Below are 23,331 nucleotides of genomic sequence, written 5' to 3'. Positions count from 1 at the left end.
CATCGCATATGACAGAACCGAAAGCTTATTATATATTTAGAATCTGAAAATGCCAATTCAGAAAGCTGATTATCATTCTTGGCCTTTAATCTCAACTTTTCTAAATAATCAGTAGCTTAGATGACATTATAGAAAAAGATTCTCCTTAATATTTTTACTGTTAACATCCATGATTTTACAATACAGGAGACTTTTCTCTGTTCTATAGGAAAAGATTTTTCAGTATTTACAATTAATTCTAGAAGACATTCTGAAGTAATATTCCACTCCAAGTAAATGTAATTTCTTTAGAATTACAGTAAAGTAGCATTTTGTTTTACATTTTTTTCCTACAAAATTATAGTAATAAAAGTTCTTACTGAGCCTGTGGATACCAGGACTAATCACATGCATTATCTCCTGTAATCCTCACTGTAAACCTACAAGATAGATACTGTTCTTATATTCTGATAGAAAAGAAAACTGGGCTCTCAGTCTTCTTGCCAGAAATCATAGTTTGTAGCTGATGAAGCTGGGGTTTGATCCAAGATAATCTGACTTAAGATTCCTATACTGTTAAATCTTGGGCACACCTGCTTTTGAGTACTTGCTTTTGAGTAAAGTAGTGTTTGTTAATTCTGTACTGTCCTGAAATCTTGTATTTTGTCCAGTTTTTAATTTGCTTTACAGAATCAGATTGTGACTTTGCCAGAAATTTCTCCCAGAAGTAATTTTTTAAGAGCAAAATGGTCATTCTGGGGGCACCTGGGGGGTTCAGTGGTTTAAGCCTCTGCCTTCGGCTCAGGTCATGATCTCAGGGTCCTGGGATTGAGCCCCATATCTGGCTCTCTGCTCAGCGGGGAGCCTGCTTCCCCTCCCCTTCTTTCTGTGTGCTGCTCTGCCTACTTGTGATCTCTCTCTCTCTGCCAAATAAATAAATAAAATCTTTAAAATAAAATGGTCATTCTGCATGACTTAACTTTTACCTTTGGAAATAAGATGTTATAATAGATAATTTAGCTTTTATAAGCTTTGGTGAATATCTTCTGTCTTTTGGGGGGGTCTGCTAATGTAAATGTGTGTGTGCATACACACATACATAGATATGAAGAAACTGAAGGATAGTTTTGAATTTCAGTTTTGAAAGAGACTGACCATCAGTTTCAGAAAAATAATGACAGAAATGGAAAAACAATGAAAGAAAATGCCTAATTTAACTTTTTTTTTTTTTTAACTTGTACGAAAATAGCCCTTTTACCATTTGGTCCTCAAAAGGAAATAGACAGTGGTAGTGTTACTTTCTGTTTCTCCTTAGAAAACTCTAAAGCAGTAGTACATACAGTGCACAGTAATGCCATCAAGGGAGATGGGTAGCTTATTTCCATTAAATGCCTTTTTTCCCTCCCTCATTTTGATTTCAGGTGTCAGAAACTATTTAAAAGAAGCATTGGTGAATATAATCGCTGTGCATGCAGAGGTAAGCTATCATTAGGTGTTCCTGAGAAATATGGGTAACTGGAAAAAAAGAAAAAGAGGCAAATTTGATGGTTTATATGGTAGTCTTTTTTTCCCTTCAGAATATATATTGAGTATAAATAAAACACAACTCTACTTTCATACATGCACACACAATCACACTCCACACACATGTGTGCTTTTTAACTCTAAGGTTTTTTTCTGAAATTGTGTGTGTTTAAAACTAAATTCATGGGGCGCCTGGGTGGCTCAGTGGTTTAAGCCTCTGCCTTCGGCTCAGGTCATGATCTCAGGGTCCTGGGATTGGGCCCCGCATCAGGCTCTCTGCTCAGCGGGAGCCTGCTTCCCCCTCTCTCGGTCTGCCTCTCTGCCTAGCTCTGATTTCTCTCTGTCAAATAAATAAAATCTTAAAAAAAAACAAAAACCTAAATTCATTAGTGTTCGAAAGGTAAGGAGAAGAGAGATTAAAAATATGAAAGGTATGTTAAATCCCTTGTCTTGGAAAATTCATTAACCTCTTTTTAACTAGGAGACAAATAAGCACTGGTGTCTTATTCTTGTAGCAATGTGCTCTTACATAGTGGCTGGGATTCCAGAAAACTAGACTTGTTAGAAAGATAGGCTAAAAGGGCACACTGAGGTTAGGAAGCAGCTGCATGGTTTCCTATCAGTAGCTGACTTAGGTACATGTAGATGTTGATGCCTCTGATTCTTGCTAAAAGTTGTCCTCACTTAAAGAATTATCATCTTAAGCTTCACATTAACCTCCTTTGTTAACATCCTTCTTAGAAGGACTCTTCTAAGGAACATCAAAAGAGGCACAGCTATCACCATTATCACCACTATGACTACCTATTCTATAATTTCACAGTCCATTACTCACTGCTTTGCCAGTACTTTCAGAGTTGTTATAGCTCATAGACTGATGGATGACCAGATAAAATGGGGCCCAGCAAAGAGGTTATCATTAGATAATTTCCACTGTCGCTTGAGTGCCTTTTAAAGCTATATATATCTGATGTAAGTTATTTAGTTTATACCACTATCTTCATCCAAAATTATCAGAGGTTATCAAGGTAAACTGGAAAAACATGGATAATGCAGGATAAAACAAAAGAGTAACCAATGGAAACAAGAGAATGCTTCCTAAATTTGTCTTTAGGTTTGAAACAACTCGAGCAGAAAGAGAAATATAGTATGTTACAGTTTCCATTTTTTTTTTTTTAAAGATTTTATTTATTTGACAGGGCAAGATGGCAAGAGAGGGAATACAAGCAGGGGCAGTGGGAGAGAGAGAAGCAGGCTTCTCACTGAGCAGGGAGCCTAAATGTGGGGCTCCATCCCAGGACCCTGGGATCATGACCTGAGCCGAAGGCCCATGCTTAATGACTGAGCCACCCAGGCGCCCCTATAGTTTTCATTTCTTAATAAAGGAAAACATACATTCCTCTATAAAGGATTATATATAAATTTATATATATTTATTTATATATATATATTTATATATATAAATCTATGTGATTTGACTCTAGCAAGAATTTATCACATACATTTTAAAATTATTTTATCATGATTTTCCAAAGATCTATAAATACTTTCTTTTCTTTTCTTTTCTTTTTTTTAAAGATTTTATTTATTTATTTGACAGACAGAGATCACAAGTAGGCAGAGAGGCAGGCAGAGAAAGGGGGGTGGGGGGAAGCAGGCTCCCTGCTGAGCAGACAGCCTGATGCAGCTCAATCCCAGAACCCTGAGATCAGGACCTGAGCTGAAGGCAGAGGCTTTAACCCACTGAGCCACCCAGGTGCCCCTACAAATGCTTTCTTATTATGTTAGCTTCCAGTTAAATTAGAGTATAAAATTAAATCATCAGTCAGTGAAAGCATTTCTGTGGTAGATGAACAGGTGGTAGTCAGAAGAATTGCAAAATATGTAGACATTTTTAGTGATCATGGTGATTCTCAAAGAATCAGCTATTATTAATGTTCACTATCAGTAACCATGATTTGTATTAGGTTTTCCAATTTTAATTTTTTTAATTAGTTTAAGATAAACTTTTAATTTATCTCAGTGACTGAAGGTAGAATTTCATTCATAATGTTTATTATTTAGTATTTCCTACCTGATCTTAACCTGACAAATTTATAAATCAGCATAGTAAAATGTTTCACCACATTTTCAAATATAATAGCTCTTAGCCTGAAAATATCAAAATTCAAATTTTGAAAATATTTTATGTCAAATGAAAAGAAATACATATTAAATTCAGCAAATAGTAAAATTGGGGACTTTGTTGTCCCCAATTGGGAACTTTTGTTGTCCAATACACAATAAAGTGCCCAATATGATATGATGTTTTAATCTAAGAGTCTGGCCCAGTATGTTTTTCTTTTAATTGTGGTAAAAAACTGACACAGTATATTTTTATTTCTACAGTTTTCTCTTTAGAAATAGTATTTCATTTTGTGAAAAAGGCAAGAGGAAGAAGAAATCTTTGAAACTATTTTTATTTTGTCAACATCAACAATACCTTTCAGAATTACATTTGCCAATATATTTTAAGAGGATTAGTTTTGGCATGAATCACTTAATACAACTTAAGTATATCTTCCTTTCATTCATAATTATGATCCTTTAAAAATATGACTTAGAAGACCTGTGAGTTGTTTTGTGCATTTCTTTGTTTTTAACAAATTCAAGTTAGGAAATATTCCCATAATGCACTATTTCTTCTTACCTTAAACCCTTCCATCAGGTGTTCACTATTTCCAAAGAATTGGTACCTCGAGTTCTATCCAAGGTGGTCGAAGCAGTTTCTGAAGAGCTGAGTCGACTAATGCAGTGTGTTTCATCCTTCAGCAAAAATGGAGCATTACAGGTACCAAAATAATTCAGTTCCATGTTGAACTTTTATTTCATTTAAACATATAAATATATTTTTAGTCATCAATCTTATGATATACAAACAGGTTTGGGGGCTGTTTTTTATGTATCTGCTGATTTATCGTCTGCCATCATATCTTTTAAATAAGCCATACCCCATTCATTGTCTAAAAGTTTTAGAGTTTCTGTTTCTTTAGAGTAGAGCAAGACCTTAATGACTCTTGTGAAATTATCTGAATGCAGATTCCTTCTAAAGTTTATGTGTTTTTTTTTAAGTTTATCACTGTCTTCACTAAATTCAGTTTCAATAGGAAATTTTTAGCAACTTAATAAATCTTAAAAATTGGTTTAAAACCAATCAGGGCAGTTTTCATAGAAATGACAACAGTCCCTTTGTACTCATAATCCATTGGTTTATGTTATAGTTATTAAAATTACATAATTATAATAACAAATGTAACTTCTATAAACCAGATACTTCCTAGTATGTATATAACCAAATTGAGAGCATCCAGAATATGCACCCATATGGCAGAGTTACCTACCTGTGAACTGCAGTGATTCCAGTAGTGGCTTCCAGTAGTGGCTGAGGAAGTTTCTTTCAGGCCATCTCCCTACAGATAACAACTATAATCTTGAATAATGTAGAAAAATAAAAAGTATAAAAACAAAAACCTAAAGATACTGGAGAGTGACCATTAGTGAGTGATTTTAAAGAAATGACACTTGAGGAATTTTTCACTGTTTACATCTTTTAGCCTGAAGGCAGGCCAAGGGATGACTACAACTTCACAAAACCTGCTATCTTTTTGGCTTGAGGAATAGGCTTCAGAACAATCACAATTATAGGAAAGCAAGGTGTTCCAGAGAGCAGAAAGCAAAAGCAACAAATTTTGTGTATATACTGCCTAAATCACTAGTTGACCCCTGAACTACACATGTGTGGTCAAACTCTACTTCAACCAGATCAGTTAGGCTAGAAGAAATGAAGTAAGAATTGAAGTGCTGCCCAAGAGCCAAGAGTTTTCCATTTGCGGCCAAATAAGTTAATTCCTTGCTAAAACAAACAAAACAAAGATCAGTCCTCTTCAGGGGCATATTATAGAATCCAGAGTCTTCATACATAATACTTACAGTGTCCAAGAAAGAATCCAAACTTACGTGAAGTGCACAAACAAAATAAAATGGGAAAATATGACCCACTCTCAATTAAAAAAAAAAAAATCAACTGAGACCAATCTTGAGGTGACACAGATGTTGGATTTTGAAGACAAGGACTTTAAAGCAACTGCATTCAGTGATGTTAAAAAAGAGACTGTTCATGCTCATAATGAATGGTTAGGAAATCTCAGCAGAAAAATAAAACCCCAAAAAAGGAACTAAATGGAAATTCTGGAATGGAAAAATACAATATATGAATTTTTTGAAGTCTACTAGATGTGAACAACAGCAGATTAGACAGGATAAAAGAGAAAGTCAGTGAATTTGTAAATCAACAGAAGTTACCCAATATGAAGAAGAGAGGAAAGAACCATTGGGAAAAAAATAAATAGAACTTCAGAGACCTGGGACAATGTCAAAAAGTCTAGCATACATGTAATTTGATTTCCAGAAGAGTCAGAGTGGCTAATCAGTACATGAAAGGATGGTCAGCATCATTAGTTATCAGAGAAATGAAAATTAACACTACAATAATGTGCCATTACACATCTACCAGAATGAAGAAAATTAAAGGCTTAAATACCAAGTGTTGGCAAGACTGAAAAGAAACTAGAGGTCTTAGGTGTAAATACCCAGTAGTGCAATTACAGGGTCATAGCGTAGCTCTATCTCAATTTTTTGAGGAGATTATGCTGAGTGAAATGAATCAAGCAGAGAAAGTCAATTATCATATGGTTTCACTTACTTGTGGAACATAAGGAATAACATAGAGGACGTTAGGAGAAGGAAAGGAAAAGTGAATTGGGGGAAAACCGGAGGGGGAGATGAACCATGAGAGACTGTGGACTCTGAGAAACAAACAGGATTTTAGAGGGGAGGGGTTGGGGGGGTTGGGGGGGTTGGGTGAGCCTGGGTGGGTATTAAGGAGGGCATGTATGTGTGGTACATAAACAATCTTGGAACACTGAAAAACTAAAATTAAAAAAAAGCCCACAAAAACTAGAGGTCTTGCGCATTGCTGGAAGTGTAAAATAGTACAGTGACAAGAAAAGCCCTTGCAACAAAACAAAACAAAACTAAAAACACCTAAACATACTGTATGATCCAGCCATTCCAATCCTAGGTATTTACCAAGAGGACTAAAAACATAATGACCAAAAGTTGGAAACAGCCCAGGAATTGATCAGTAGAATAAACTGTGATATGTTCATGTAACCAAATATAATTCAGCATTAAAGAGGACAGATTACTGGTACCACCTGGATTAATCTCAGGAGCATTCAGCTGAGTGAAGGAAGGTTTACACAAAAGCTCACGCACTGTATGGTTTTCACTCACATGAAATTCTCGAACAGATAAAACTATCTATGAAGGAAAACGTCTCAGGATAGTGTTTTCCTCTGAATGTTTGAGATTAACTAGGGAGGAGCCTAATGGCCAAATTCTCTCAAAGCTAGCAGGGATGGGCTGGGAAGAGATAGCAGATTTAGCTGGAGAACTTTTTTGTATATACATGTCCATTAGACTGTTGGCCTCCTAGGACTTGGGCAGTCGTTTCTATATTGGAAAAGTTCAGATATATCTAACCCCCCACCCCATTTCAGCCTCTCCTATTGAGAATCACTGTGTTCGGCTATTTTCTTTTGAGCAGATAACTCAGAGGTATTACAGGTTAACCTGCAATAATTACTCACATAAGGGCCAGTGCGCTGGGACACCTGGGTGGCTCAGTCGGTTTAAACATCAGTCTTCAGCTCAGGTCATGATCCTGGGGTTCTGGGATCGAGTCCCATATCCAGCTCCTTGCTCAGCGGAGAGCCTGCTTCTCCCTGTGTCTGCCTCTCCCCCTGCTTGTGCTCTCTCTCTCTCTCTCTCTGACAAATAAACTATATAAAATCTTGAGAAAAAAAAAAAAGGGCCAGTGCATCAATCTTCAGAGCCTTCCTGAGAGCCAGTTTAGAGAGGAATGCAATGACAGTTTGGTGATTTTAGCTCATATTTTTTTTAAATTTTTTTATTTTAATAAACATATAATCTATTTTTATCCCCAGGGTTACAGGTCTGTGAATCGCTAGGTTTACACATTTCACAGTACTCATCATAGCCCATACCCTCCCCAATGTCCATTTCCCCCCACCACCCTCTCCCGTCCCCCCTCCCGCCCGCAACCCTCAGTCTGTTTCTTGAGATTGAGTCTTTTATGGTTTGTCTCCCTCCCAATCCCATCTTTTCATTTTTTCTTTTCCTACCTCTCCCCAACACGCCCCCCGCCTTGCATCTCCACTTCCTCATATCAAAGAGATCATATGATAGTTGTCTTTCTCCGATTGACTTATTTCGCTAAGCATGATACCCTCTAGTTCCATCCACGTCGTCGCAAATGGCAAGATTTCATGTCTTTTGATGGCTGCATAGTATTCCATTGTGTATATATACCACATCTTCTTTATCCATTCATCTGTTGATGGACATCTAGGCTCTTTCCACAGTTTGGCTATTGTGGACATTGCTGCTATAAACATTCGGGTGCACGTGCCCCTTCGGAGCAACACGTTTGTATCTTTAGGATATATACCCAGTAGTGCAATTGCTGGGTCGTAGGGTAGCTCTATTTTCAGTTTTTTGAGGAACCTCCACACTGTTTTCCAGAGTGGTTGCACCAGCTTGCATTCCCACTAGCAGTGTAGGAGGGTTCCCCTCTCTCCTCATCCTCGCCAGCATCTGTCATTTCTTGACTTGTTAATTTTAGCCATTCTGACTGGTGTGAGGTGGTATCTCATTGTGGTTTTGATTTGTATTTCCCTGATACCGAGTGATGTGGAGCATTTTTTTCATGTGTCTGTTGGCCATCTGGATGTCTTTGCAGAAATGTCTGTTCATGTCCTCTGCCCATTTCTTGACTGGATTATTTGTTCTTTGGGTATTGAGTTTGCTAAGCTCTTTATAGATTTTGGATACTAGCCCTTTATCTGCTATGTCGTTTGCAAATATCTTCTCCCATTCTGTCAGTTGTCTTTTGGTTTTGTTCACTGTTTCCTTTGCTGTGCAAAAGCTTTTGATCTTGATGAAATCCCAATAGTTCATTTTTGCCCTTGCTTCTGTTGCCTTTGGCGATGTTCCTAGGAAGAAGTTGCTGAGGTTGAGGTCAAAGAGGTTGCTGCCTGCATTCTCCTCAAGGATTTTGATAGATTCCTTTCTCACATTGAGGTCCTTCATCCATTTGGAGTCTATTTTCGTGTGTGGTGTAAGGAAATGGCCCAATTTCATTTTTCTGCATGTGGCTGTCCAATTTTCCCAGCACCATTTGTTGAAGAGGCTGTCTTTTTTCCATTGGACAATCTTTCCTGCTTTGTCAAAGATTAGTTGACCATAGACTTGCAGGTCTATTTCTGGGCTCTCTATTCTGTTCCATTGATCTATGTGTCTGTTTTTGTGCCAGTACCCTACTGTCTTGATGATGACAGCTTTGTAATAGAGCTTGAAGTCCAGAATTGTGATGTCACCAACTTTGGCTTTCTTTTTCAATGTTCCTTTGGCTATTCGAGGTCTTTTCTGGTTCCATCAAAATTTTAGGATTATTTGTCCCATTTCTTTGAAAAAAATGGGTGGGATTTTGATAGGGATTGCATTAAATGTGTAGATTGCTTTAGGTAGAATAGACATTTTCACAATATTTGTTCTTCCAATCCATGAGAATGGAATATTTTTCCATTTCTTTGTGTCTTCCTCAATTTCTTTCATGAGTACTTTATAGTTTTCTGCGTATAGATTCTTTGCCTCTTTGGTTAGATTTATTCCTAGGTATCTTATGGTTTTGGGTGCGATTGTAAATGGAACTGACTCCTCAATTTCTCTTTCTTCTGTCTTGTTGTTAGTGTAAAGAAATGCGACTGATTTCTGTGCATTGACTTTATATCCTGACACTTTACTGAATTCCTGTATAAGTTCTAGCAGTTTTGGAGTGGAGCCTTTTGGGTTTTCCACATATAGTATATCATCTGCAAAGAGTGATAGTTTGACTTCTTTGCCAATTTGGATGTCTTGAATTTCTTTTTGTTGTCTGATTGCTGAGGCTAGGACCTCTAGTACTATGTTGAACAGCAGTGGTGATAATGGACATCCTTGTTGCGTTCCTGACCTTAGCGGAAAAGCTTTCAGTTTTTCTCCATTGAGAATGATATTTGCAGTGGGTTTTTCATAGATGGCTTTGATAATATTGAGGTATGTGCCCTCTATCCCCACATTTTGAAGAGTTTTAATCAGGAAGGGATGCTGCACTTTGTCAAATGCTTTTTCAGCATCTATTGAGAGTATCATATGGTTCTTACTCTTTCTTTTATTAACGTATTGTATCACATTGAAGGATTTGCGGATGTTGAGCCAACCTTGCAGTCCTGGAATAAATCCCACTTGGTCGTGGTGAATAATCCTTTTAATGTACTGTTGGATCCTATTGGCCAGTATTTTGGTGAGAATTTTCACATCTGTGTTCATCAAGGATATTGGTCTATAATTCTCTTTTTTGGTGGGATCCTTGTCTGGTTTTGGGATCAAGGTGATGCTGGCCTCATAGAATGAGTTTGGAAGTTTTCCTTCCATTTCTATTTTTTGGAACAGTTTCAGGAGAATAGGAATTAATTCTTCTTTAAATGTCTGGTAGAATTCCCCTGGGAAGCCGTCTGGTCCTGGGCTTTTGTTTGTTTGGAGATTTTTGATGACTGTTTCAATCTCCTTACTGGTTATGGGTCTGTTCAGGTTATCAATTTCTTCCTGGTTCAATTGTGGTAGTTTATATGTCTCTAAGAATGTATCCATTTCTTCCAGATTGTCAAATTTGTTGGTGTAGAGTTGCTCGTAGTATGTTCTTATAATTGTTTGTATTTCTTTGGTGTTGGTTGTGATCTCTCCTCTTTCATTCATGATTTTATTTATTTGCATCCTTTCTCTTTTCTTTTTGATAAGTCTGGCCAGGGGCTTATCAATCTTATTAATTCTTTCAAAGAACCAGCTCCTAGTTTTGTTTATTTGTTCTATTGGTTTTTTTTAGTTTCTATTTCATTGATTTCTGCTCTGATCTTTATGATTTCTCTTCTCCTGCTGGGTTTAGGCTTTCTTCGTTGTTCTCTCTCCAGCTCCTTTAGGTGTAGGGTTAGGTTGTGTATTTGAGACCTTTCTTGTTTCTTGAAAAAGGCTTGTACCGCTATATATTTTCCTCTCAGGACTGCCTTTGTTGTGTCCCACAGATTTTGAACCGTTGTGTTTTCATTATCATTTGTTTCCATGAATTTTTTCAATTCTCCTTTAATTTTTGGTTGACCCATTCATTTTTTAGAAGGGTGCTGTTCAGTCTCCATGTATTTGCGTTCTTTCCAAATTTCCTCTTATGATTGAGTTCTAGCTTCAGAGCATTGTGGTCTGAAAATATGCAGGGAATGATCTCAATCTTTTGGTACCGATTGAGACCTGATTTATGACCCAGGATGTGGTCTATTCTGGAGAATGTTCCATGTGTATATTCTGTTGCTTTGGGATGGAATGTTCTGAATATATCTGTGATGTCCATCTGGTCCAGTGTGTCATTTAAGGCCTTTATTTCCTTATTGATCTTTTGTTTAGATGATCTGTCCATTTCAGTGAGGGGAGTGTTAAAGTCCCCTGCTATTATTGTATTACTGTCGATGTATTTCTTTGATTTTGTTATTAATTGGTTTATATAGTTGGCTGCTCCCATGTTAGGGGCATAGATATTTAAGATTGTTAGGTCTTCTTGTTGGACAGACCCTTTGAGTAGGATATAGTGTCCTTCCTCATCTCTTATTATAGTCTTTGGCTTAAAATCTAATTGATCTGATATAAGGATTGCCACCCCAGCTTTCTTCTGATGTCCATTAGCATGGTACATTGTTTTCCACCCCCTCACTTTAAATCTGGAGGTGTCTTCGGGTCTAAAATGAGTTTCTTGTAGGCAGCATATTGATGGGTTTTGTTTTTTTATCCATTCTGATACCCTGTGTCTTTTGATTGGGGCATTGAGCCCATTAACATTCAGGGTAACTATTGAGAGATATGAATTTAGTGCCATTGTATTGCCTGTAAGGTGACTGTTACTGTATATTGTCTCTGTTTCTTTCTGATCTACTCCTTTTAGGGTCTCTCTTTGCTTAGAGGACCCCTTTCAATATTTCCTGTAGAACTGGTTTGGTGTTTGCAAATTCTTTCAGCTTTTGTATTTCCTGGAAGCTCTTTATCTCTCCTTCTATTTTCAATCATAGCCTAGCCGGATATAGTATTCTTGGCTGCATGTTTTTCTCGATAGTGCTCTGAATATATCATGCCAGTTCTTTCTGGCCTGCCAGGTCTCTGTGGATAGGTCCGCTGCCAACCTAATGTTTTTACCCTTGTATGTTACAGACTTCTTTTCCTGGGCTGCTTTCAGGATTTTCTCTTTGTCGCTAAGACTTGTAAATTTTACTATCAGGTGACGAGGTGTGGACCTATTTTTATTGATTTTGAGGGGCGTTCTTAGCATCTCCTGGATTTTGATGTTTGTTCCCTTTGCCATATTAGGGAAATTCTCTCCAATAATTGTCTCCAATATACCTTCTGCTCCCCTCTCTCTTTCTTCTTCTTCTGGAATTCCAATTATTCTATGTCTTCTTATGCTGTCGCTTATGCTGTCGCTTATCTCTCGAATTCTCTCCTCGTGGTCCAGTATTTGTTTGTCTCTCTTTTGCTCAGCTTCTTTATTCTCTGTCATTTGGTCTTCTATGTCACTAATTCTTTCTTCTGCCTCATTTATCCTAGCAGTGAGAGCTTCCATTTTTGATTGCACCTCATTAATAGCTTTTTTGATTTCAACTTGGTTAGATTTTAGTTCTTTTATTTCTCCAGAAAGGGCTTCTATCTCTCCGGAGAGGGTTTCTCTAATATCTTCTATGCCTTTTTCGAGCCCGGCTAGAACCTTGAGAATCGTCATTCTGAACTCTAGATCTGTCATGTTACCAATGTCCGTATTGATTAAGTCTCCAGCCTTCGGTACAGCCTCTTGTTCTTTTTTTTGAGGTGAGTTTTTCCGCCTTGTCATTTTGTCCAGATAAGATTTGCTTTCTCCTGCTGTGGAATTCCGCTGTTCTTGGTGAGTGAAGTTGGTTTTGAATGGGTTTCTTGTTGATCTTCTGGGGGAGGGGCCTGTTGTAGTGATTCTCAAGTGTCTTTGCCGCAGGAGGAATTGCACCGCCCTTGCCAGGGGCCGGGCTAAGTAATCTGCTCGGGTTTGCTTTCGGGAGCTTTTGTTCCCTGAGCGCTTTCCATAGAGTTCCTGAGGACGGGAATGAAGATGGCGGCCTCCCAATCTCTCGGCCCGGAGGAGCCAAGAGCTTGGGGTTCCGCTCCTCAGTGCGCTCTCAGAGCAAAGCGCCCAACTGCCCCGCCTCCCTGGCCTGCGGTCGCGCCTTGAGGAAAGCAGTCAATTGCTGGAGCTGGAGAAAAGCGCCAGGTTGCTTCTGTCTCCGTGGCCTCCGGCCGCGCTCCGAGCCCACCCAGCCTGCGACCGGCACAAGGTAACCCTGGGCTTAGAGCTCACTCCTCGGCTTTGTTGTTGTAGCCGGCTTCCCCACTCTAAAACCTGCGAGCTCTGCAGCACTCAGACACCCCCAGTCCTTCTGTGACCCCGTGGGACCTGGGGTTATGCTGACCCCGCCTGGGTTTCCCCCCGGTTTAGCCTCTGGAGCGATGTCTCCCAGTGGAGCCGACTTTTAAAAGTCCCGATTTTGTGCTCCCATTGCTCCACCGCTTCCCGGGAGCCGGCCCCTCCCCCTGGGGTCTATCTTCCCGTCGCTTTGGATTCACTTCTCCGCAGGTCCTACCTTTCAGAATGTGATCGATTCTCTGTTTCTAGAATTATTGCTCTTCTTCTCTTCGATTTCCCGTTGGATTTGTAGGTGTTCACAATGGTTAGATAAGCTGTCTAGCTGATCTCCTGCTACCCGATGTCGTCTCAGCCTGCTACTTCTCCGCCATCTTGACTCCTCCTCCCCCAACATGATTTTAGCTCATATTTTAACATGACATTTTCTGGTGTACAATTCTATGTGTATTTTATAAATAACCACAGCTTTTATAGTTGACATAAGTCATAGATTAATTAAAACACCTATTACTTTGAATAAAATTTGGGCATGAAGATTAGTTTTACAGTGATGTAATCCTTCTACAGCATTCAACTAAAAGTTCTACCTAGGGGTGTCTGAGTGTCTCAGTCATTAAGTGTCTGCCTTCCGCTCAGGTCATGATCCCGGGGTCCTGGGATCGAGCCTCACATTGGGCTCCCTGCACAGCGGGAAGCCTGCTTCTCCCTCTCTCACCCCACCCCTGCTCACTCATGTTGTCTCTCTCTGTCAAATAAAATCTTTTAAAAAAAGGAAACTTCTACCTTATTCTTTATTTTTTTTTAAAGATTTTATTTATTTATTTGATAGAGATCACAAGTAGGCAGAGAGACAAGAGAGAGAGGAGGAAGCAGGCTCCCCATGGAGCAGAGAGCCCGATGTGGGGCTCGATCCCAAGATCCTGGGATCATGACCTGGGCGGAAGGCAGAGGCTTTAACCCACTGAGCCACCCAGGCATCCCCTATTCTTTATTTTTTGATACTCTCTTTGTAGATCTGTTTCTATATATACTACAGTATAAATAATAGAGACAAACTGCCATGTATATGCTTTTAGTTACAAACTATTTTTTATGCTTCTAAGGGACTGAAAAATGAAACGAAACAGCTGCTTTCCAAACAGAAAAAGTTTCACTGTATTGGTTATAGAGTTTCTAATTAACTCTTATTTAAAACACCTGCCATGTCTCTTACCATTGTTTTATGTTTTATGCATTCATGGAGAAGAAAGGTTGTCTCTTTGAATAGTCTCCTGAGCAGCACACATATGGTGGGTACACCAGTTCAAAGGTAGAGAATGTATGCTGTGGGCTTCCTCATTCATTCAGGAGCTCTGAAGACAATTGATCTGTATGTAAAGTCTCACTTTTTCAAGCTTGCAAGAAGTTTAAGCTTTAGGTTACCTTTTTTTATTCTTAAAAGTTTTATGCAGCTGTAACTTATCTGCCATAGAGTGTTGTCTATAAGGTAAAAAGTGTACACAGTTCAGTGTTTTTGTTTTGTTTTGTTTTGTTTTGTTTTGTTTTGTTTTTACTATGTTGACAGTTGTGCAGTCATCAACACAATCACCTTTAGAATATTGTACCTTAGAAAGAAACCTTGGTCCCATTAACAGCAACTCTCCATTGTCCTTCTAACCTCCCTTCCCAGCCACAGACAAGCAGTATTCTGCTTTCTATCTTCATGACTTTTTCTTTTCATTTTTTTCTTTTCTCTTTTCTTTTCTTTTCTTTTTTTTTCTTTTCTTTTTTCTTTTCTTCCTCCCTTTCTTAATCTCTCTCTCCTTTACTCCCTTCCTTTCTTCCTTTTAAAGATTTTATTTATCTGAGAGAGAGAGAAAAAGCATGAGCAGGGGGAGGGGCAGAGGGAAAGGGAGAGGGACAAGCAGACTCCCTGCTGAGCAGGAAGCCCAGTGCCAGACTCCGTGCCAGGCCCCTGAGATCATGACCTGAACAGAAGTCAGGTTCTTAACTGACTGAGCCACCCAGATGCCCCTCCATGACTTTTCTATCCCTATGATTTGCCTATTCCAAAACTTTCATATAACTGGAACCATATGGTGGATATGGGTTTTTGTGACTGGCTGCTTTTACTTATTAGCATAATATTTTCAAGGTTCATATAGGTTGTAGCATGTACCAGTACTTTCTTTTGATGATTTCTTTTGATGATTAGGTAATATTTCATTCTATTTTCTTTTTTTTTCTTTTGATGATTGGGTAATATTTCTTTGATGACTGGGTAATATTTCATTGTATAAACATACCACAGTTTCTTTATCTGCTTCTCATTTGGTGGACATTCATGTCATTTCTACTTTTTACGTAATAAGACCATTCACATAAAAATTTTTATATGTTTTAATTTCTCTTGGGTATGTATTTAGAAGGGGAATTGCTAGATCAAATGACTACCCATTGTTTAATCTTTTTTTTCCTGATTTAATTTAATTTTATTTTTTTCAGTGTTCCAAAATTCATTGCTTATGCACCACACCCAGTGCTTCATGCAATACATGCCCTCCATAAAACCCACCACCAGGCTCACCCAACCTCCCACCCTCCTCCCCTCCAAAACCCTCAGTTTGTTTCTCAGAACCCATAGTCTCTCATGGTTTGTCTCCCCCTCCGATTTCCCCCAACTCACTTCTCCTCTCCATCTCCCAATGTCCTCCGTGCTATCCTTATGCTCCACAAGTAAGTGAAACCATATGATAATGATAATTGACTTTCTCTGCTTTACTTATTTCACTCAGCATAATCTCTTCCAGTCCCATCCATTATGATACAAAAGTTGGGTATTCATCCTTTCTGATGGAGGCATAATACTCCATTGTATATATGGATCGTATCTTCTTTATCCATTCATCTGTTGAACGGCATCTTGGTTCTTTCCATAGTTCGGTGACTGTGGCCATTGGTGCTATGAACATTGGGGTACAGATGGCCCTTCTTTTCACTACATCTGTATCTTTGGGGTTAACACCCAGTAGTGCAATTGCAGGGTCATAGGGAAGCTCTATTTCTAATTTCTTAAGGAATCTCCACACTGTTTTCAAAGTGACTGCACCAACTTGCATTCCCCCCAACAGTATAAGAGGGTTCCCCTTTCTCCACATCCTCTCCAACACTTCTTGCTTACTGTCTTGTTAATTTTGGCCATTCTAACTGGTGTAAGGTGGAATTCCATTGTGGTTTGGATTTGAATCTCCCTGATGGCTAACGATAATGAATATTTTTTCATGTGTCTGCTAGCCATTTGTATGTCTTCTTTGGAGAAGTCTCTGTTCATGTATTCTGCCCATTTTTTGACAAGATTATCTGTTTTTGGATGTTGAGTTTGAGGAGTTCTTTTTAGGTCTTGGATATCAGCCCTTTGTCTGTAGTGTCATTTGTGAATATCCTCTCCCATTCCATGGGTTGCCTTATTGTTTTGTTGACTGTTTGCTTTGCTGTGCAGAACTTTTCATCTTGATGAAGTCCCAAATGTTCATTTTTGCTTTTGTTTTCCTTTGCCTTTGGGGATATGTCTTGAAAGAAGTTGCTGTGGCCGGAGTCAGGTTACTGCCTATGTTCTCCTCTAGGATTTTGGTAGATTCCTGCCTCACGTCGAGGTCTTTTATCCATTTCACGTTTATCTTTGTATATGGTGTAAGAGAATGGTCAAGTTTCATTCTTCTACACATAGCTGTCCAATTTTCCCAGCACCATTTATTGAAGAGACTGTCTTTTTTCCATTGGGTATTTTTTCCTGCTTTGTTGAAGATTATTTGGCCATAGAGTTGAGGGTCCATATCTGGGCTCTGTACTCTGTTCCACTGGTCTATGTGTCTCTTTTTGTGCCAGTACCATGCTGTCTTGGTGATCACAGCTTTGTAGTAAAGCTTGAAATCAGACAACGTGATGCCCCCAGTTTTGTTTTTCTTTTTCAACATTTCCTTAGCAATTTGGAGTCTCTTCTGGTTCCATACAAATTTTAGGATTGTTTGTTCCAGGTCTTTGAAAAATTCCAGTGGAATTTTGATTGGGATGGCATTGAAATTATAGATTGCTCTAGGCAGTATAGACAGTTTAAGAATGTTTATTCTTCCAATCCATGAGCATGGAATGCTCTTCCATCTTTTTGTGTCTTCAATTTCTTTTATGAGTGTTTTGTAGTTCCTCAAGTACAGATCCTTGAACTCTTTTGATTGGGCTTATTCCCAGGTATCTTATGTTCTTGGTGCTATAGTAAATTAGATCAATTCTCTAATTTCCGTTTCTGTATTTTCATTGTTAGTGCATAAGAAAACAACTGATTTCTGTACATTGATTTTATTTCCTGCCACATTACTGAATTGCTGTATAAGTTCTAGTCATTTGGGGGTGGAGTCTTTTGGTTTTCCATATAACATATCATGTCATCTGCGAAGAGAGTTTGACTTCTTCTTTGCCAATTTGAATACCTTTTATTTCTTTTCGTTGTCTGATTGCTGTTGCTAGGACTTCTAGTACTATGTTGAACAACAGTGGTGAGAGTGGGCATCCTTGAGTTCCTGATCTCAGAGGGAAGGCTGTCAGCTTTTCCCCATTGAGGATGATATTCGCTGTGGGTTTTTCATAGGTAGATTTTATGAAGTTGAAGAATGTTCCCTCTATCCCTATATATTTGAAGGGTTTTAATCAGGAACGGATGCTGGATTTTGTCAAATGCTTTTTCTGCATCAGTTGAGAGGACCATGTGGTTCTTCTCTTATCTCTTACTGATTTGTTCTGTCACATTGCTTGATTTGCGAATGTTGAACCACCCCTGCATCCCATGGATAAATCCCACCTGGTCTTGGTGTTTAACCTTTTTGATGTCCTGTTGGCTCCTATTAGCTAGGATCTTGTTGAGAATCTTGGCATCCATATTCATTAAGGATATGGGTCTGAAATTCTTCTTTTTGATGGGGTGCTTGTCTGGTTTGGGAATTCAGGGTAATGCTGACTTCATAAAAAGAGTCTGGAAGTTTTCCTTTCTGCTTCAGTTTTTTGAAACAGCTTCAGGAGAATAGATATTATTTCTTCTTTGAATGTTTGGTAGAATTCCCCAGAGAATCCATCAGGTCCTGGGCTCTCGTTTTTTGGGAGATTTTTGATCACTGCTTCAATCTCATTACTAGATATTGGTCTGTTCAGGTTGTCATTTTGTTCCTGATTGAGTTTTGGAAGTTCATAGGTTTCCAGGAATGCATCCATTTCATTTAGGCTGCTGAACTTCTTGGCAAATAGCTATTGATAATAATTTCTGATTGTTTCTATTTCCTTGGTGTTAATCGTGATCTCTCCCTTTTCATTCATAATTTTAATTAATTTGGGTCTTCTGTCTTTTCTTTTGGATTAGTTTGGCCAGTGGTTTATCAGTCTTACTGATTCTTTTAAAAAACCAGCTTCTAGTTTCGGTGATGTGTTCTATTATATCTCTAGTTTCTATCTAATTGATCTCTGCTCTAATCTTATTTTCTTTCTCGTGCACTGGGTTGGCCTAATTTGTTGTTGATTTTCCAGATCTTTAAGGTGTAAGAAGAGCTGGTGTGTTCTGGATTTTTCCATTTTTTTTGAGGGAGGCTTTGATGGCTATGTATTTCCCCCTTAGGACGGCCTTTGCCGTATCCCATAGATTTTGGACTGAAGTGTCTTCATTCTCATTGGTTTCCATGAATTGTTTAAGTTCTTCTTTGATTTCCTGGATGATCCAAACATTCTTAAGCAAGGTGGTCTTTAGCTTCCAGGTGTTTGAATTCCTTCCAAACTTTTTCTTGTGGTTGAGTTCCAGTTTCAAAGCATTGTGGTCTGAGAATAGGCCGGAAATAATATCAATCTTTTGTATCGGTTGAGTCCTGATTTGTGACCCAGTATGTGGTTTATTCTGGAGAAAGTTCCATGTGCACTCGAGAAGAATGAGTATTCTGTTGTTTTAGGGTGGAATGTTCTGTATGTATCTATGAGGTCCATCTGGTCCAATGTGTCTTTCAGTGCTCTTGTTTCTTTATTGATTTTCTGATTGGATCATCTATTACTGATAGTAACAGGATCCTCTGCTATTAAATGTGTTCATATCAATATGACTCTTTATCTTGACAGTTGTCTTATGTAGTTCGCTGCTCCCGCATTGGGGGCATAAATATTTACAATTGTTAGATCTTCTTAGTGGATAGACCCTTTAAGAATGATGTAGTGTCCTTCTGTATCTCTGACTACAGTCTTTAGTTTAAAATCTAATTTATCTGATATAAAAATTACTACCCCAGCTTTCTTTTGAGGCCCATTGGCATGAAAGATGCTTCTCCATCCCTTTACTTTCAGTCTTGATGTATCTTTAGGTTCCAAATGGGTCTTGTGTAGACAGCGTATAGATGGGTCCTGTCGTTTTATCCAATCTGCAACCCTGTGTCATTTTTATGGGAGCATTTAGGCCATTCACGTTGAGAGTGATTATTGAAAGATACATTTTTACTGACATCATGTTGCCTGTGAAGTCCTTGTTTCTATAGATTGTCTCCATAAATTTCTGTTCTATGTTACTCTTGGGTTCTTTCTTCTTTTATAGAACCCCCCTTGATATTTCTTGTAGTGCTGGCTTGGTGGTCACATACTCTTTTGAACCTTGCCGGTCTTGGAAGCTCTTTATCTCACTATCCATTTTGAGTATCTGCCTTGCATGGTTTCTGTAGACAGGTGTGATGTTATTCTGTTGGATCTTCCTCTGTACGTAAGGAATCTCTTCCCTCTAGCTGCCCTCAGGAGCTCTTGTCTAAAATTATGATTCATCAGTCTCACAGTCAAGTGCCTTGAGGTTTTCTAGATTCATTGATCTTGGGGTGATCTTTCTGTGAAACTCTAGGACACAAATGCTGGTTCCATTCCCCAATTTGGGAAAATTTTTATCAAGAATTTGTTCAACTCTATCTTCTAGTCTTCTTTCTTTCTCCACCCCCTCAGGGATCCCAATAATTCTGATGTTGGAATGTTTCGTGGCATCATTTATTTCCCTAATTCTGTTTTCATGGTTTCGCCTCCTACTGATCCTTTTTCTCTATCAGTTTGTCCTCTAGATCACTAATTCTGTCTTCTGCCTTTGTTACCCTAGCTGTTAGAGTAGTTAGATTAGATTGGATCTCCTTGGTAGCATTTTTAACTTCTTCCTGGGTGGTTTTCACTTCTTCCCTGAGAGTTTCTATGTTGTCACTAATGGTTTTCTCCAACCTAGCCATTGCCTGGATAATTCTTACCCTGAATTCCCTTTCCGACATACTGTTGATGTCCATATCCAATAGTTCTGAGAGAGAGGGCACAGTCTCTGAATTTTTCCTCTGTTGGGTGTTCCTCCTCCTAGTCACTTTGGTGAGAGGTGGTTGAGGGGATGTGTAGCTGAATATATCAACTGCGATCCAGGCAAGGTGCACCCTGGAACACTTCTGAGCTGTCGGAAGTCACCACAGCATCACCTGCCTATTTGGGTTTCTGTGAGCAGTAGTCGCATGGTCCTTGGTTACTGATTAGCTGCAACAAAGTGACTACTAAAAGGAATACCTGTTCAGCCCAGCCTGCCTTCAAAGAATCTGCCCAGCACAACTTTTGCCTGATCTCTTCCTTGGGTTTGGTGAGCAAGTTCTTAATGGGGTGTTGTATCACCCTCATCGAAAGTGCCCAACTCACATTTACATGCTTAATGTTTTGATGAAGTGCCAGACTGATTTTAAACTGACTGTTCCATTTTACTTTCCTAATAGCAATGTATAAAGATTCCAGTTTCTCCACATCCTCACCAAATACTTGTTACTATCTGTCTTACTGATACTAGCCATTTTAGTGTGTGTGAAGTGGTATCTCATTCTTTGGGTTGTTTTTTACTTTTATGAAGCTATAGGTCACAACACATACAAAGTTTTTAATTTTGATGAAGTCTAATTTATCAATTTTTTTCTTTTGTTGCTTTTAAGTTTTTTTTTTAATTCCAGTATAGTAACATGCAGTGTTACATTGATTTCAGATGTACAATGCAGTGATTCAACACTTCCATACAATACCCCACTGCTCATGATGACAAGTGCACTCTTTAATCCCCATCACCTATTTAAACTTCCCTCACCTCCTCCCCTCTGGTAACCAACAGTCTGTTCTCTCTACATAAGAGTCTATTTCTTGTTTTTTTTCTTCTCTCTTTTATTTTCTTTGCTCCTTTGTTTTGTTTCTTAAATTCCACATATGATTGAAATGCTATGGTATTTGTCTTTCTCTGACTTATTTCACTTTGTGTAATACTCTCTAGCTCTATCTATATCATTGCAGATGGCAAGATATCATTCATTTTTATGGCTGAATAATACTCCAGTGTGTGTGTGTGTGTGTGTGTGTCTCACGTCTTTTTTATCTGTCATCAATTGATGGACATTTTGGCTACTTCTATAATTTGGCTATTTTAAATAATGCCGCAAAAACATAGGGGTGCACTCATCCCTTTATTAGTATCTTTGTATTCATTGGGTAAATACCTAATAGTGCGATTGCTGGATCATAAGGTAGTTCTATTTTTAACTTTTTGAAGAACCTCCACACTGCTTTCCGTATTCTTGTCATCATTGCAAGAGGGTTCGTTTTCTGTATCTGTTGTTTCTTGTGTTGTTGATTTTAGCTATTCTGGTGTGAGATGATATCTCGTTGTGAGGTTTTTATTTCTACTTCCCTGATGATGAGTGATGTTAAGTATATTTTCATGTGCCTATTGCCCATATCTATGTCTTCTTTGGAAAAATGTTCATGTCTTTTGCCCATTTTTTAATTAGATTATTTGGTATTTGGCTGTTGTGTAAGTTCTTGTTGAGTTGTATAAGTTGTATAACGTAATAATAATAAAAGGTCCACTTTTTATTCTTTTGCATGTTTCTGTCCAGTTTTCTCAACACGATTTGTTGAAGAGACTTTTTCTCATTGGATGTTCTTTTCTGCTTTGTTGAACATTAACTGACCATATAGATGTGGGTTTTTTCCTGGGTATTCTATTCTGTTCTATGATCTATATTATCTGTTTTTATGCCAGTATCATACTGTTTTGACCACTATAGCTTTGTAATATAACTTGAAGTCCTGAATTGTGATGCCTCCAGCTTTTCTTCTTTTTAAGGCTTGCTTTGACTATTTTAGGTATTTTTTTATTCCATACAAATCTTAGGATTGTTTGTTCTAGCTCTGTGAAAAATACTATTGGTATACTATTGGATAGGGATTGCATTAAATGTGAAGATTGCTTTGGATAGTATAAATGTTTTAACAATTTTTGTTCTTCCAATCCATGAGCATTTCTTTGTGTCATCTTCAGTTTCTTATGTCATTGTTTTATAGTTTTAGGAGTATAGGTCTTTCATCTCTTTGGTTAAGTTTATTCTTAGGTATCTTGTTATTTTGGGTGCAGTTGTAAATGGTATGCTACTTCATTATCAGTATATAGAAATGCAACAGATTTATGTACCTTGATTTTGTACCCTGCCACTTTACTGAATTTGTGAGTTCTAGCAGTTTTGTGGTGAAATTTTTCAGGTTTTCTAAATATAGTATCATATCATCTGCAAATGGTGAAATTTTTATTTCTTCCTTACGGATTTAAATTACTTTTATTTCTTTTTGTTGTCTGATTGCTCTGGCTAGGACTTCCAGTAATATGTTGAATGAAAGTTGTGAGAGTCAACATCCTTGTCTTGTTCCTGACCTTAGAGGAAAAGTTCTCAATTTTTTCCCCCTTGATGGTGATGATAGCTGTGGGTTTTTCATATATGGCCTTTATTATGTTGAGATATGTTCCTTGTAAACCTACTTTGTTGAGGGTTTTTATCATGAATGGAAATTGCACTTTGTCACTTGCTTTTTCTATATGTCTATATGTTCTTTTTCTATATGGTTCTTATCCTTTCTCTTATTGATGTTATGTATCATGTTAATTGATTTGCAAATACTGAACCACCCTGGCAACCCAGGAATAAATTTCACTTGATCATCTTGAATGACTCTTTTAAGGTATTGTTGGATTCTGTTTGCCAGTATTTTCTTGTGGATTTTTATGTGTGTTCATTGGAGATATTGGCCTGTAGTTCTCCTTAGTCATATCTTTATCTTATGTTGGTTTAAAGGTAATGCTGGCCTCATAAATG

General features: G+C 38.2%; 1 protein-coding gene across 2 annotated transcripts in view; it reads left to right on the top strand.

Moving 5' to 3' along the window:
* Positions 1 to 23,331, top strand: part of EXOC2 (exocyst complex component 2) — a 250,988-nt gene that overhangs the window by 216,060 nt on the left and 11,597 nt on the right. For both annotated transcript variants that reach the window (XM_080806109.1, XM_080806110.1), the window contains exons 24-25: positions 1,401 to 1,456; positions 4,211 to 4,333. In XM_080806109.1, the coding sequence (XP_080662235.1) occupies positions 1,401 to 1,456; positions 4,211 to 4,333 (179 nt within the window). The remainder of the gene's footprint in view (positions 1 to 1,400; positions 1,457 to 4,210; positions 4,334 to 23,331) is intronic.

Source organism: Martes martes (assembly GCF_963455335.1).
Source record: "Martes martes genome assembly, chromosome: 6".
Classification (NCBI taxonomy): Eukaryota; Metazoa; Chordata; class Mammalia; order Carnivora; family Mustelidae; genus Martes; species Martes martes.
This window is presented reverse-complemented; position numbering and strand designations above follow the sequence as displayed.